General features: G+C 37.6%; 2 protein-coding genes across 2 annotated transcripts in view; one reads left to right on the forward strand and one right to left on the reverse strand.

Annotated features, from left to right (window-relative positions):
- The window catches only part of MYO19 (myosin XIX), a 40061-nt gene that overhangs the window by 21076 nt on the left and 2577 nt on the right, over positions 1–16408 (reverse strand). Inside the window, exons 2-6 of the mRNA XM_054008290.1 lie at positions 7577–7756; positions 4158–4279; positions 1957–2101; positions 749–897; positions 92–205 (exon numbers count right to left, since the gene is read on the reverse strand). Coding sequence (XP_053864265.1) covers positions 92–205; positions 749–897; positions 1957–2101; positions 4158–4169 — 420 coding nt within the window. The 5' untranslated portion in view covers positions 4170–4279; positions 7577–7756. The remainder of the gene's footprint in view (positions 1–91; positions 206–748; positions 898–1956; positions 2102–4157; positions 4280–7576; positions 7757–16408) is intronic.
- Positions 10028–15446, forward strand: PIGW (phosphatidylinositol glycan anchor biosynthesis class W). Its single transcript, XM_054008296.1, has 2 exons — positions 10028–10161; positions 12648–15446. Exon 2 carries the CDS (start codon positions 12656–12658, stop codon positions 14174–14176), a length of 1521 nt encoding a protein of 506 aa, XP_053864271.1. The 5' UTR covers positions 10028–10161; positions 12648–12655; the 3' UTR covers positions 14177–15446.

Here is a 16408-nt window from a genome sequence, read left to right on the forward strand (position 1 = left end):
ATCACATTAATGTCTCAGAAGATGATTAAAAAGGGGAGGGAAAAAAAAAAAAAAAAAAAAACAAAAAAAAACACAACCATCTTAGGCTTACCTTTCCAGCACCACTTTCACCACTAACAATTATAGACTGGTTTATTGGTTCAATCTGGCTTTCAACATTTCTGTAGGTCTGTTCAGCCACAGCAAAGATATGAGGTTTCAACTCCTAACAATAAAGAGAGTATATATATTGTTTGAAAAGGAAAACAAACAGTTCTGTTTAAAACAAAGCAGATTCTATTACTTAATCCTCACCAGCCCAGGGAGGTAGGGAAATAGAACTGAACAGAAGAATTTGGGCCCAGGAAACAGAAGCAGAAGGATAAGCTGTGTAACCCAAGGCCATACAACGAGAATTAGAACTCAGGAGTTTCTCACTAAGCCTCACGCTCAGGTCACTAGAATATTCTGTCTCTTCCTCTAGTCGATTTAAGAATTTGAGCACAGAAATATCAACCATATATTTTCTTCTACATACGGCTCTATCTTAAACTAAAATTTGAGATGCGCACTTAACTATACACCATAGGAACGAACCTGGCCAATAGAAGGGGGGAGAAGGCAAAAATGCACAGGTTTGTAAAAGAGCCCTGGCTGAATAAAGCATATATAGTTTTGCTAGAAGTGGTTCTAACATAGCTAGTTTATTGGTTCAGATTCGGATGACTTTTCATCTCTTTAACTTTGTAAGAACAGTCACCACCATTACCTGAGGACGAAGTGCAGTGTGGTACTCTTTCATAAGCTCCAGCGAATAGAGGCAACAGATAGGTTGAAATGGATTTACAGCCACAAGACTGCAGCCAGCATATGTATAAAAGACATCTACTGTGTACCTTGCTTGCAGACATTTCAGTACTGAAAAACATATGTTCTATTAGCAATTATTCAGAAAAAAAAAGTATTTTTGTTTTCCCCAGTACTATTTGGATAAGAAATCTTTAGGCAAATGCTATCTTTTTTGCCTATTCACAGATTGATTTAAATCAGATTTTTACAGCGTCTGAGAATGGTCAAATAAGATAATTTCTAGCATGTCTACCAGGAATAAATATTCCTCTTATACGTTCATTTATTTTCTTAAAAACAAGAATTTAAAGAACACCAAATTTGACTAATTAATTTCTTATGCATTCTCATTATAGGTTCCACATACACAGCCCTGAAGATTGAATCATCTATTCATTCACAGAAAAAGGAGAAAGCAATGGAGAATTCTCCACATTGTATCAATATGCCTCATCTCAGTCTACAAAGGACCATTTTTAAAGTTAAGTGAAGACTGTAGTTTCCAAGCCTGATTTCAATCCGTGGCTTCTCTGCTAAGACCATTACAGTAAGAGGGCTCGAATGTTTGTGATTGTGTCTTAAGATAAGGAAATCGGTTAACAGAAACTGGACTGAAAGCACAAAATCCTTTTGGATAGCCATGTAAGAGCCATCCTGTAGCAATAACTGCCAACCACTACCAATTCAAGGTGCATTTGAACCAGTGACACAGATGAAGGGTTTTTTGTTTAAATCTTAGTTCCATGTTGCTGAGACACCGGTGTGGGTTCAAAGCAATGCTAAAGAACATTGATCAAGCCAAGTTTAAAGACTGATCTCAGGTCAACAGGAATCTTTCCATTAACTTCAACAGACTCTGGATCATGTCCACAGGTACTATTTTCATGCTAGTATTACAGAGATCAGAATAGCCGACCACAATATATCTTGTATGCGGTATTGTTATAGACGTGTTGGTCCCAGGATATTAGAGAGGCAAGGTGGATAGGGAATATCTTTTAAATATATTGAAGTTGATCGAATAAAATATTACCTCATCCACCTTGTCACAGTATATGTTGACAGTTATTTGTTATGTGAAGTGAAGTAACCTTTCAGGAGATGCCTCTGATGGCCACAAATACGGACCTGTTGTTGTGGTTACAGGATTCACTTTGGTAAGGTCATCTAAGAGATGCAATTTATCTTCATCACTCAGAAAAGCTTTAACCTCTTCTTTGACTGAGTCATTGAGCTCATTCTGGATGGCAGGACCTCTCTTTGGGCCATTCACCTGGAAAGCACAGATAAAAGAGAACACCAGTAATAGATTGAACACCAAGGTGGACTTTACCTCTTCAATGGCAGTTTTAAGTCCCTTTCCAGTTTCCAAATAAAGCAGATTTGATTTAAGCGCAGTCTTAGTAAGAAACAAATAATTCAGCACATTTTTACTACTGGTCTGACCTCTCTGCCCAGGAAGTATTAAACATATATATCAGTACCTTGGAAGTTGTGTTTCACTCTTTATACATGCTTTAGAAGGTGTTTATTTCATGCATGAGAGATCGTGAACTAATGACAATTTTTAGGGGCTGAACTCATCCCTGGTGTAATTCTGACTCAAGAGGAATGACACCATAGATAAATGTGTCCCTAAATGTATACTTCTTGGTGTTGGCAACTTTGTGATTATTTAAGAACAGATACACTTACACAGTGGTTCGTGACCAGGGGATTTTGACTCCTCTGAACAGCATCTACTCAACACAAGATCTGACTCAAGGAGATGGTCTATTAGCCTTAATGGCTGGTGCCTAGATCATATTAGTTGTCAGAAGTACTAAGGCTAATGGAGGTTCCCCAGGCTTGCATATTTTGGAGCCAAACATGGTGCTCCACAAGTATGGTTTCGCAATATATATGTGCCCATCTGGAGAGGCGAATGGAGGGGTTATACGACTTTGTCTGCATCAAATCAGAATTTGGCCCTCCACATATAACTTATTTAAATACTTTAATCTGAGCCTCTGGGCTCCAGTGTCCTTGGAAACACTGTTTGGAAGGTTACTTGTTTGTTAAGCATACATAATGGAAAGCGTAGCCAGTACACACAGGTTTCAGGTGCTGGGTTTGGGTGGGTTTTTTTTTTTTTGGGCGAATGCAGATTTTTGCATTCCTTCCCGCAAGCGTTCTTTCTCCTCGCCCCCAAATTATGTAACTATCATTAGCATTACAAGTTCACCACGTCGTAACACACTGTTTTTTGTTTATACCAACAAACTTCTGAATTAGCAAATACAATTTGTTCACTGACCTCAGCAGCATTCAAATGGACAAATAACATCCTCTAAACACCACTTGCACATATGCCTCTGCAGGAATAATATACAAACTAGAATAATAATGCCTCACAATTGATATATCCACTTGGGGATCTCCAATCTCTTTCCAGACTGGATAGAACTGGATTTAAAGTCATGCACAATTCTATAGCATACCAATAAAAATGTGCTTACCAGTAAAGTCGAATGAGAAGAGAGTAGGCCAAATGTTGACATGAATAATGGTTTTCGTTATCATACCACGTATGAGCATTAAGGGACCCAATGAGTTCACAGCTAGACATGCTGAACTACACAAAGCCAAATCCTGCTCTTCAGAGAATACTATAGTTTTGTTGTTGTTGATTCCCCCAGCTGTGGGAAAATATGCCTTGTTCTCCCCCTGCCCTCTCATTTGTTTACTGTTTATGGTATTTAAATTGTTGCAAACTCCATTGCAGAGCTGGCTGTAGTAATCCTGGAAAGGGAGACTCCTTTTTGCTAGCTTGTATTAGTTAGCCCCACTTCCATCTATCGATACGTATGGCTAGAGGCAAAAATATTCAAGAATAGGATCAATTCTTAAAATGTGCACTTTTTTCCTTCTGCCTGGGTTTTTAACAATGTTATTGAAAAAATAATTTGAACCATGATTAAAAATAATAATTGTAAATTACAATAGACTATTTCCAGTTGTAGTTGGCTGCATCTCTGAATGCAGGCGTACCTAAATTAATAAATTGCCAGTACTCACTAGTCTTACTTATTTTATCAGCCATATATTAAAACAATCTTAAGTAACAGATCAAAACCTTAAACTGATCAGATCTAATGGCTCGATATTACCCAGAGATTATTGACAAATTTGTGGAGCAGCTGCAGGGCAACAAGGGAGGGGGAAAGAGGGAGAGAATACTTTAACAGTCTCCTATTGTGGATTACAATCAATTGAACCTCAGCCCAGTATTATTTCATGACAAAAAGTTTAAATTAGTGAAGACAGACAATATTGGGGCTTGATTTTACCTGTTTTGGCATATTATTCAGTTGTCTGATGCTGTGTATGGATGAATTTGTAAAGCTCTATAAACAGGAATCCTTCACTGTATCAACTCTGCTACCCAGGTCTTCAAGTCAAAGTGGAGGTCCTAAAAGAAATCAACTTTGTTATTTCAGAAAGAGTAATGCAAACCACAGAATTCTGTACGGCTTTCCTGGAGCAGAGACAAGCCTGTACGGATTTAAATTTTCTTCTCTAGAGAAGCCAGCCCCACCAGAATAAGGAGTTAGTTAACAATGGGGGCTAGCTAGCTTATACATGTTGTTACACAAACAATAAAAATACTTGGTTTGCAACCAAGTTTAAGTAGCTTGATCTGTAAAGAGATAAAAACTAATACTCCCAACATATGAGCTCCACCAAGTCATACTACCAAAGAGGGGGCATAAAATATTTTCAGCCATGGGGTTGAAAGAAGCAAACTGAATGAGTTTTAAGTTTCCTAACTAGGAAACATGCAGCCCAAAAAGCTAATTGGTTTTACATGCACTCCTCACTTTTCTTTCAAAAGAATTAGCCTGTTAAATAGATTTTTATTTGACTACTTAAACTTATAGAGCCTTACTTATAGAGCTATTTCTTTTGGGCTCATTTAGATTCCAAGCAGCCCATTAATCCTGCCTTCCCCTTTGTTGCTTTAATTAGGCCAAATTCATCGCTAGTGTAATTTCACAGGTTCATTGACATATGCTAATGATCAGTTTGGCCCATCATCATTAAGTCATTCATCACCAATAGATGAGTGTCAAATCTAGTCTCGACTATTTCCAGCAAAGGAGATTCCACTACCTGTCCTGGCATCTTGTTCCATTGTCCCAAACTATTCTTACAATTCAGTTTGCATTAATATTTTAACATGTGTTCTCTACAGAAGCGTAGACCTATAGCTACTGTTAGATCACTTCTAATCCATTTCATCCAGCCAGAAGACCAGACAAGAGCTTCCCTCAAAGACACCTCTGTCCTGAACTAAGTTGCAGGTGGTATCCTGTCCTTCACCCAAACTTCCCAGTGAACATGAACTTGTTAAGCTCTTAGGATTCCCAGACAGGTTCAGAATCAAGGTCTTTAAAGTTGCAGAATGCTGTGATACCAGACCTAGGTGTCCTATTTTTAACAAATTTGGTATTTCAATGCAACTTTCATTATGCATGTAAGCCTCAGAAATCCAGGTGAATAACTGGATTGTATTATGCAGAATCCAATTCAAAAACACAAGTCATTTTGGCCCAGATCCTCAAACGTATCTAGCAGGGCCGGCTCCAGGCACCAGCTTAACAAGCAGGTGCTTGGGGCAGCCAAGGGAGAGGGGCGGCACCTGCAGCAATTCAGGGGTGGCAGGTCCCTCACTCCCTCTAGGAGCGAAGGACCTGCCGCTGCCAATCGCGGCTTTTTTTTTTTTTTTGCTTGGGGCGGCAGAAATGCTGGAGCCGGCTCTGGTATCTAGACACCTAGCTTCCATTGATTCAAATAGGAGTTAGGCCCCTCAATCCCTTTGTGGAGCTGGCCTAGAAATTCACGGTTAACAAATTCAATTCTACTGAAAATAATAGGCTCTTTGCTGTTTACTTGAGTTGGAAGTAGGTTCATGACCTAGCTGAGAACATTTATTTAGGTGCATCTCCTCTAATTCTCTTTGTACTCACTGAAGAAAAAAAAAATGAAATAAAGCTTTTTTAGGAAAAAGTTGTGTGAACATTTATTGCAAAATCAGTTACTTGGTTTCTCTTGGATTAAGAGGAGTAAAGCATACTGTAAATTCCTCATAATGAAAATAAATTTTGTTTATCTTCATTCCTGCGGCTACATCTGATAGAAAAAGTTAGTGATAGCATCAGTGATGTCAGAGCATTTCTGGATAGGGTGCGACTCTTGAAAATTACATCCTACAGTAAAAACAAGACATACTTGCTCATTACTGGCTTTATTCTGCTTCCGCTGAAATCAAAGGGAGTGTTCAGATTTGCTTCAATTGAAGTAAGCAAAAAATAGGGCTTAACCTTTCTTGTTCTTATTCTAGCAATGAAAAAGGATTGATTCTCTAGGCATCAATAACTGTATCTGTCCTACCACACCTCCTCGATGGGTGAACTGCTGTGGTTTTAGTTTCATGTAAGTGGTGTTTAAAGATAAGGCTTGTTTAACACAACAGTGATCCTTAATTTGAAAGAGCTAGAGAGCAACATGTTATTAACAGTTATGCATGCAACTGTTATACCCTGCTCTGCACTTCTCTACCTCCTTCCAAAATAAAATATGTAAGTGTTTTACAAACTACTGATTTAAAATCTTACAAGCTGTTGAAATAGGGCAGGAGAGAACAGCTCCAGTTTACAGATATCAAACAAACTGTCCAAGGTCACACAGCAAATCTGTGACAGAACCAAAAATAGAATCCAGATCTGACTCCCAATCTGGTATTTTACCTATTAGACTATACTTCCATCCAAGCACACCACAAAAACAATAGCTTTTCCTGACTACACTGGAGACATCTATTAGCAAGTGATTTTGAAAAAAGGGGCGGGAGTTTGCATCATCTTCTGTATTGTGTTCAAAGTTACTTGTTTTCTGCCTTCCATTAATCTCTGGAATAGGTTTTATTTAAAGTTTTCCCTGATTATGTTTATATTCAAAACACACACATGATTTAACCTTGACTGAAATTCTCTCTTTGCAGTCCAGGCATTATAGAGTAGGCTTCGCTAGCATCTAGTTGTGTTGTCCTTCTGCTTATGGGAAGGTTATGTAAAATAAGCAGACAATCCCCTCTAATCCAGCTGTGCCACCAAAAGGCATTTATGAAGGAAACTCCATTTCTAGAGTGCCTATATAAAGTTAAAGATATATTTCTGTAGTGCATAAAACAAACTATTTGCAACACTTATCTAATCTACAAATGTATCCTCGATGCTTTATAGTAAAACAGTTAGCCTTATTTTTAATGTAAGGCATTATTGCTGATTTTAAATATGATTTTTAGGCTTTCAAGGGCACCCCAAAGACCTTCTGAAGTTGAAAGCTGTTTTTAAATGCAATCAGTGAGTGGTTAATTCTGTGGATTGGGCTGAAATTAGAAAGAGTTTACACTCTACACATCTGGAAAGGTCTATAGCAGAAAAATTTAAAGTAGAGGGCTATACCACCCATCCCTCAAGCTTCACCAATCTCTTCCTAATCTCAGAATGCGTGAAGTGGAGGGAAAAAGGCGAGTTTGTGCAGCTAGGGGACAGAATTTGACCCAAACGCTTCGATCATTAGAGATAAGGGAAGGCGCAGATCAGATGTTAAACAGGGGAGAGGGTGGGACGTGGGAGAGCGCCGCAGACGTTAAATGGGGGGAGAAGAGCTGGAATAAAATAAATACCCCTAATTTAGGACTCACCCGTTCCATAGGGCGCGGACATGAGACTGCAACCACGCAGGCAGACGGGAAGGAGAAAGCTGCTGCCGGAGCCGAGCTCGCCAAGGAAGGAGGAGTTGAAGGAGCAGGGGCGGAGGCTGCAGTTTGAATCCAGAGAAGAGCACGATCCCACGCTCTGGCTAGGCGCCACCCCGCCCGCTTCTGGAAAGAAGAGCGTGAAAGCCTTGGTCTTGCCCGCCCAGCCCAGCGCTTCTCCCAACCTGACCGATTCAAGCGGCTAGAAACACCTGGCGCCCAGAACACACGTGTCTCTAGTTACAGCGCTCTCCCTCCTTCCCTGCTGCGGGTTTAAAAGCAGGAGGAAGGGGGTGGGAACGTTGCTGGCATCGATCTCTGGAGTAGGGGTTGATGGGGCTTCATAGCAAATCCAGGGGTGTTGTCCTGAATCTTTAAAAGCAGCCCTTAATGCAGAGATGCGAGCAACGTTTTCTCCCACTTCCTCCTCTCAAACTTGTATGTGCCTGGCTGCACCGATCATGTCCATAAGCTAAGGGAGAGGGCATGTGGGTGTTTTGTTTACAACAGGGAAGTGGCAGTGGGGCTTTCTGTTTTGCAGGGGCACTTCACTTTGCCTCAGTTTCTCCAGCTGTAAAATGGCGATCCCTAGCCCAGAGAAAGATCAGGGATAGCTCAGTGGTTTGAGCATTGGCCTACTAAACCCAGGGTTGTGAGTTCTATCCTTGAGGGGGCCATTTAGGCATTGGGGGCAAAAATTTGTCTGGGGATTGGTCCTGCTTTGAGCAGGGGATTGAACTAGATGATCTTCTGAGGTCCCTTCTAACCCTGATATTCTATGATTAATATTTCCAAAGTACCTTGATGGTCAACAGTGCCCCCTAGAACTGCTAAATAATTTTTATAACCTTTTCCATAGCCTCGCTTTCGAGAAATACCACATATAAAATGTCATTTCCCACTCCTGCAAAGACTTAAAGTATATGCTTGCCTCTAGGCATGTGAGCGGTCCCATTTTCTTCATAGGACTGTCACATGCATGAAGTTGCATGTGGCTTTGCAGAATCAGGGCCCTAACTATTGACAATAAATTATCATTCAGAACTAAAAACACAAGTGTTTTTATTAAGTGCTTATCTTTAACTCTCATAACTTCAAAATAATTTAAAACACACAATATTTCACATAAAATCTAATGCCTAGACCACATGAAACCTCATATGTCAATAATAAAGCTCAAACAACTAATTGATAACTTCAGCATCAAACCCTCAACCCTCTTATTCCATAAACACTCAGAGGGAGGGGAAAAGTTGTTTTAAATGTTCTGCTTATATAAGACAACACCTACTCTGGGTGGCTTTGGGGGATCACTGATGTGGGATAGATGGACCCGAGGACCAAAATGTTCATGGGCAGCCAACAGCAAGACTTGGAACTTCAGGTGTATCAAACAGCGGGAGATTACGGGCCTTATAGGGGATCAGAACTTGGAAGAAAAGTTTCCACCCATTTTAAACTGCACAGCAATCCTGGGGGGTTTTTAGCATCAGGCCTGTATCCCATTCTTCTGTTTTGCAGGATATTAAAGAAAGTGTTCAAAAGCTCAGTGCAGAACAAAAATTGGGAATGGGGACATATTAGAGTAGTTTTCTACCTAGATGTCTCCTCCAAAATGAAATGTTCCAATATTTTGTGAAAACATTGTTTTAGAAGTCATTGTAATAATGGTATATCAATTTACCAAAACAGTAACCACCAAATTCCACCTATGGATACTCATCTGCAATTCCCATTGACATTAAGGAAAGCTGACTTCAATGGAAATTGAAGGTACATATTTGAGGGTGACATTTGGCCCTAAAAAGGGAGGTGAATTGCATCTCTTTGTATTTACAAGTGTAGGGAGATTTAGGCAACTCTCATATTCTCTACCTTCTTTCCCAACATTTGGAAAGTATAAAAGGGACATTTAAAGAAAAAAATTAGGAATGGGTCTTTTAATAACAATGTTTTGCTTTTCTACTGAATATCTTGCATCCCAGGATCTTAAAATATTTTACAATCTTTAAATAACTAAGCAGCAGAAAATCTTCATGATATAGATCAATTAACCCCTAGAATGGATTGGAAGAGATTTCTGGAAAAGAGTGGAAAAGCGGTAAATATTTGGGTTGCACATAAAGAGGGATGGTAGAGAGATATTCCACACCTGCACACTCTCTAATCAAAAACATTTTATGTAGTGGCAAATAATCAGGTATTGTCTTTTATATGAGTAGAAAGTAAGGTGTGGCTCCTCCCTGCATTTGTTTTTCGTGGTGGCAGCTCTATACTAAGTAGAGAAGAGGTTTATTAGCCCACTGTGTGTTGAATCAGGCAATGAAGGAAACCAGACTGGTTCCCTTAATGGTGAAAATGTCTGGAGGAAACAGAGTCCTCATTTACCTCTCTAGATTTGGGTTTTGGCAGGCTACCACCGGAAGTAAAAGCAAACAGCAGAGAGAGTGAAACTAATGGTAGGTTGCAGAGACAGGGAGGAAGAACTTCATTTAACAAGCAAATTCTCTTCTGCATAGAGAACGCTCATGGTGAGAATCTCCTGTATAATAAATGTCAAAGTCAGAGATGTTATAGAAATTATTAAAATAAACCGTTATTATTTTTCATATGCTAATGCCTCAGAGCTCTTCCAAAATTACTTGGTATCTATCTATTCTTTTGTCACATCCTACAAGAGATAAGAAATGAAACTACTAGATGGAACCATTGCTTAAAACAGTCTTTGAACTCATTTTATTTAATTGACAATGTGTAATGCAATATTTTGGATAATTTATTGCTATTATTTATATAGTGCTATTTATGTGAATGGTACTTTACAGAGAGACAAGAGAGCAGGTCCCTGGCCTTAATGCCTTAAAATCTAAATAGACAAAATACAGACAAACTAGGAGGGCAAGGAGTCCAATACGAAAATTGAAGCGATTGATCAGTTGAATTTAGCTGTATCTTGGTATGCTATATATTTGCAATGTTCTTTGTTATGATTTCTGTGAGTTTAAATTAAAGAATTATGAGATCAAGTAAGGCCTCAATCCTGCAAACACTTGTGCACTTTCTTAACTTTACTGCCCTGTGTAGTTAATTTCAAAGGAAATATTCACAAAATTAAAGAGACAAGGTGGGTGAGTTAATCTTTTATTGCAGTGGTTCTTAACCAGGGGTACGCAGAGGTCTGGGTGGCACATCAGTTCATCTATTTATTTCCCTAGTTTTACAACCGGCTACATAAAAAACACTAAGGAAGCCAGTACAAACTAAAATTTCATGCAGAAAATGACTTATTATATATAGAGCAGTATACACTGAAATGTAAGTACAATATTTATATTCCAATTGATTTATTTTATAATTATATGGTAAAAATGAGAACATAAGCAATTTTTCAGTAATAGTGTGCTGAGACACTTTTGTATGTTTATGTCTGATTTTGTAAGGAAGTAGTCTTTAAGTGAGGTGTAACTTGCGGGTACACAAAAGAAATCAGACTCCTCTGGAAAGGTTGAGAGCCACTGTTTTATTGGACCAACTTCTGTTGGTGAAAGTGACAATTATGAGCTTACACAGAGCTCTTCTTCAGGTCTGGGGAAGGTTCTGAGGCCTGAAAAAGAGCTCTGAGTATGGCTCAAAAGCTTATTTCTTTCACCAACAGAAGTCCGATATATTATCTTCTATCTAATATCCTGGGACCAACATGGCAACACCACCACCGCAAACACCGTAATAAAGTTAAACATGTGTATAAGGCCTAAGAGAGCAGGGGTGGTGAATTATTACAATATGCTGTGGATGGAGATAGATCTAGTTTCAAAAGTATTTACAGTGGTAGGGAGACAAGGTGAAGTTGGTTATTTAATACTTCGTCCTGCCATGAGTGCAGGGGACTGGACTAGATGACCTCGCCAGGTCCCTTCCAGTTCTAGGATTCTGTGATTTATTCCTAGTTCCTAATCCCGAGGAGTCAACTTCTAAGGAGCATTTGACAACAAGGTTTGTGCTGGAGAAATGTTCTAGGTAAAGAAAAGAGAAAACAGAGGAGAAAGAGTATGGTTGCTAAAGGTGAAGGCTACAAGAATTTTAGCATGACAGCTGTCAATGTACATCAGTGCCCCTTAGAATGTGTGTTTGATTACGCTGCTTGAATCGTTTTTTTTTTTTTAAATTGTATTAATGGAAATTTAAACTAATATGTATGATATGCCTTTTTAAAATCCATTTTCAAAAACTTTTGCTGGGTTTGATCTACTAATGCATGTTGAAATCATTCTGCTTCCCTGGCTTCATCAACTGGTAAACTTTTGAATTTATTATTTAACATTATATGCAAAATTATTGTTAGTGCTTGTGAAAAATGAGGGATTAGCTTAACTGAAATGTTCTGTATATATCCATAAAACAAGTGAAGCATGGACAGGAGCAATGCTAATTTCCCCACCAATATGCCTCCAGTATAACAATAAATGCTATGAGACTAACTACATATATGTTTTAACATTTATAACTTTCAGAAAAAATCCTTTGGCGTAACAAAACTATGTTTAAAAATATTGCTTCTAAATGTCTCACTATAACAAAGTCTCACTATAAAATTTATAATGCTAAACGTTGGGCATAAATCCTGCAGACACTTACAATGTGCTTAACTTTACTACTGTAAGTAGTCTCAAGTTAAGCACATACATAAATGTTTGCAGGAGGGGGCCTGTTATTGTGTGGGGTTGGGGGTGGATGGGTTATTTTTTATTAATAGATATTTTAAGAAAAATTAAAAACCAACAAGAAGGCCAAAACACTTCTTATGACATTGCAGCATTTCTTATGGGAAGCGTATGTTTTGGGAGGCAAAAAGAATTCACCTGTAACTAAAATTAAGTTGGTACTTATGAAAAATCATTTTTATTTAATATGTCTTGTTTCCATATGTAAAAGGAAGCAGAGCCTAAATTAAACACCAACGTGAAAAACATTCTTGCATTACAAAAATTAATTCTAGTTTACATTTTTATTTGCCTAGGAAGAAGAATGTCACAAAAGCTGCTGAAAGAAGCCTTTATCAGTAACTTAAATGGAACGAGTTTGCTGGAAATTTCGATCGGTTTAACTCTAGCTCCACTGTGTCTAGCTTGCAGAGGTTTGCTGTTAATTTTGTATAATCTGTGCAATGGAAGACCTTTACAGTCAAGGAAATATCATCTACTACTAGACTTTACAGTGCTAGTAGCTCCTTTTGTGCTTGGCTGTACAATTTTGTCCCCTGTCCTCCCTCTTTTGCCAATAACTATTGGGGCCTTCTGTGCGGGCTTATTCTATAAAATATACAACAGACGAAATCATTATATCAGGACTCCTTTTAAGAAAATCATACATGATTTCCTGAAGACTAGCTTAGAACCAGACTACATTCCATCAATAACTGTGTTTCGTGTTTACGTCAACGTGTTAACTGCAATCAACATTCTAGCAGTGGATTTTCCACAGTACCCCAGACGGTATGCTAAAACTGAGACCTATGGAACAGGAGCTATGGATTTTGGAGTGGGAGCTTTTATTTTTGGTAATGCTCTTGTTTGTCCTGAAGTTAGACAAAAAACAGGTGTGGTGCAATCCAAATTCTCCTGTCTAGCAAGACAGTCATTATCTGTTTGGCCTTTAGTTTTTCTTGGCTTGGGACGACTGATCAGTGTTAAAGCTGTAGAATATCATGAACATTTTTCAGAGTATGGAGTGCACTGGAATTTTTTTTTCACTTTGGCAATTGTGAGAATGACAGCATCACTACTTTTAACTCTATTTCCAACCAACAAATCATGGATTGTTGCTATGATTCTTGCTGTATTTTATCAGCTTGTTCTTGACACTACCCATCTGAAGATGTTTGTTTTATATGGGAGTGATGGCAAAGATACAAGGGTTGGATTTTTAAATGCTAACAGAGAAGGAGTGTTCTCTCTTTATGGATATCTGGCTATCTATATGGCTAGTGTGCAAGTGGGGTTATATTTGTTAAAGAAGAGAACTTTAGTCAAGGACTGGATTGAAGTAATATGTTTCTTTCTGCTAACAGTTTTTACACTCTTTATATTTCTTCATATGTCTCAAGTTTATGTAGAGCCTGTGTCCCGCAGAATGGCTAATCTGTCTTTTTGCATCTGGATAGTTGCTCAGTGCCTGACATTTTTAATCTGTTTTTTAGTAACTGATCTTATTTTGGTGTTTACAAAACTTCTGGTAAATGGGTCTAGAGTGCCTTGCTGTTGGAATTTTACACAACCACTTAATACAAATACAAAGCATGATTCAGAGCCCACATCTATTAAAAGAGAGAGAAAGTCGCTTAGTATTTGCATAATTAATGCTATTGATAAAAATCAGTTAGTTTTTTTCTTGCTAGCAAATGTTATGACTGGCATAGTGAATATGACGATAGATACAATCCACAGCAATACCTCATTTACCTTATTTGTGCTACACTTGTATATGTTTACTAACTGTTTAATTATGTATATATTGCACACACAAAATATATTATTAAAATACTGGTGACTATTGAAACTACTTGTGTTCTAGTACTTTGTATCTTAAGTGTACAAGTAAAATTTCTATTTTGCTGAACATTATTGTTAGCCATGCTCAAGTGATTGTTTTAATGGAAAATACAAATTTTGTCTTAGATTTATTTCTGTGCAAACACGTTGATTTGTAGTATACTGTGTATTTATAATTTATATCTAGGCTTGGCAGGATTCAGTGTTGAATATTTTTTTAAGCATTTTTCCTATGTTTACCAATTTTTAAATTTCCAGGTGTGCAAAACTATGGGTTTTAAGCATTTTTTTTTTTTTTTTTGTATTTTTATCTATTTAAATTTTCACAGTTGTGGGAAATTATGGAGGTCAGACAATCATTTAACGATAATAGACGTTGAGACTCAAGAAGTTAAAGCTTTATAGCCATTAATGCACAAATTATCAAAATAACATCAGAATATACTAAGTAAATATCCTTAAATCAAACTCTAAGTTTTCAAGCAGCATTTTTCTTACTATGCCTTTCTGGAAATTTCAAATATTATTGATGGAAATATTTTTTGTTGTTGATTTGTGTGACAGTGAAATTGACATTTATCGGGGGGAAAAAAAATCCTTCCTAGCCTATTTTTACCAAATGATATCATCACCCAGTGAAATTTATGGGAAATATAACACTTTTTTTAAAATAAACACCTTACTTACATTTCTGAATCTCTTTATTTTTAAAAATGCATTTTAAAGTATTATCAACAAACTATTTATTGATCTTTGTCTTGATCTTGCAAACACCTGTGCACAAGAGTAACTTTACACATTGAATTCAAAAGGACTAATCACATGTGCAAGTGTTAGTAGGATTGGTGCCACTGTATGTACATTAACAGTTATTCCTGGATAAGAGGGAGAAAATAAATATTCTAAATGTAGACATATCTACAATTTATTAATTTAAGGTCTTGGTATGAATAAGGTATTAGAAACAATTATTTTATATAAGAAGGTAAATTATATTGAATAAATTAATATTTTTAAAACTGTGGTTGCAATCCTGCAAAGATTTATGCATATGCTTAGCTTTACAGACATTTATAGACCTTTGACTTCAGAGGGAGTAATTACATGTGTAAAGTTAAGCACATGCATAATTTTCTGCAGGACTGGGGCCTAAATTTGCAATCAGTTACACAGTGATGAATGTAATATAAAAAGTTGGATAAAACAAATGCAAACACAGATTGGTCCATAAAACAAATACTTACAGATTAATTAAACTTTTCACTGGAAATTGGTGTATAGAACGCTGCTTTTTGTTGGGGGGGTGGGGTGAAGAGGTTTAAATGCTTCCTCATGTGGTGTGACAGCTTATCATAAAAATAGTGATGGGAAAGCTCAGTCTCTTTTATCTTTATTTTAAAAGCAAGGGTGATCAGCCCCACTCACTGTTCCCTGAAGTCATTATTTTAATCATAGCTTACTTAGGACTGTACTTTTGGCAGCTGAAATCCTTTCAATTATTAACAGTTTATGTTAATTCTCCTTAGCATATAAATCAATTGCAAATTGTGGGGAAAGAGAATTCAGTGGTTTACGATTCTAGCCTGGCACTCAGAAAGCCCAGGTTCAATTCCCTTCTTTGCCACAGTCTTTTTGTGTGACCTTGGGCAAGTCATTAAAATAAATAAATAAATAAAAAATTAATGGAGATATCCTATCTCCTAGAACTGGAAGGGACCTTGAAAGGTCATTGAGTCCAGCCCCCTGCCTTCACTAGCAGGACCAAGTACTAATTTTGCCCCAGATGGCCCCCTTAAGGATTGAACTCACAACCCTGGGTTTAGCAGGCCAATACTCAAACCACTGAGCTATCCTTCCTCTCCCCCATAGCTCATTGCCCTATCTAAATTGCAGATAGTCATAGTTTCCTATCTCATAGAGATTTGAGGATAAATACATTAGACTGTGAGGCATTCAGTAATACCTTAGATAGAAATGCAATACAGATAGTAAAAATTTATTTAACAAATCTTTGTTCAGTTTCTTATGAACTAAAGGGTTCATTTCATCCTTACTGCACTGACTCAACAGACTTATAGTGAAGAGTGTGGCCCAATAATTGAAATTTGCCACGCTAACATAGCAAGTCTCAAAAACCATTACAAATTAAGATCCCATTCTTTCAATCAGTAGACAGACTTGTCTAGACAGGTCAGCTAACTCGGACCCTCCTGCTTTGCAGGGTTGCAGA

The sequence above is a fragment of the Malaclemys terrapin genome, chromosome 18 (genome assembly GCF_027887155.1).
Source record: "Malaclemys terrapin pileata isolate rMalTer1 chromosome 18, rMalTer1.hap1, whole genome shotgun sequence".
NCBI lineage: Eukaryota > Metazoa > Chordata > Testudines > Emydidae > Malaclemys > Malaclemys terrapin.

Coding starts and splice junctions, on each gene's coding strand:
- PIGW (XM_054008296.1), top strand. CDS start 12,656: ATGTCACAAAAGCTGCTGAAAGAAGCCTTTATCAGTAACTTAAATGGA.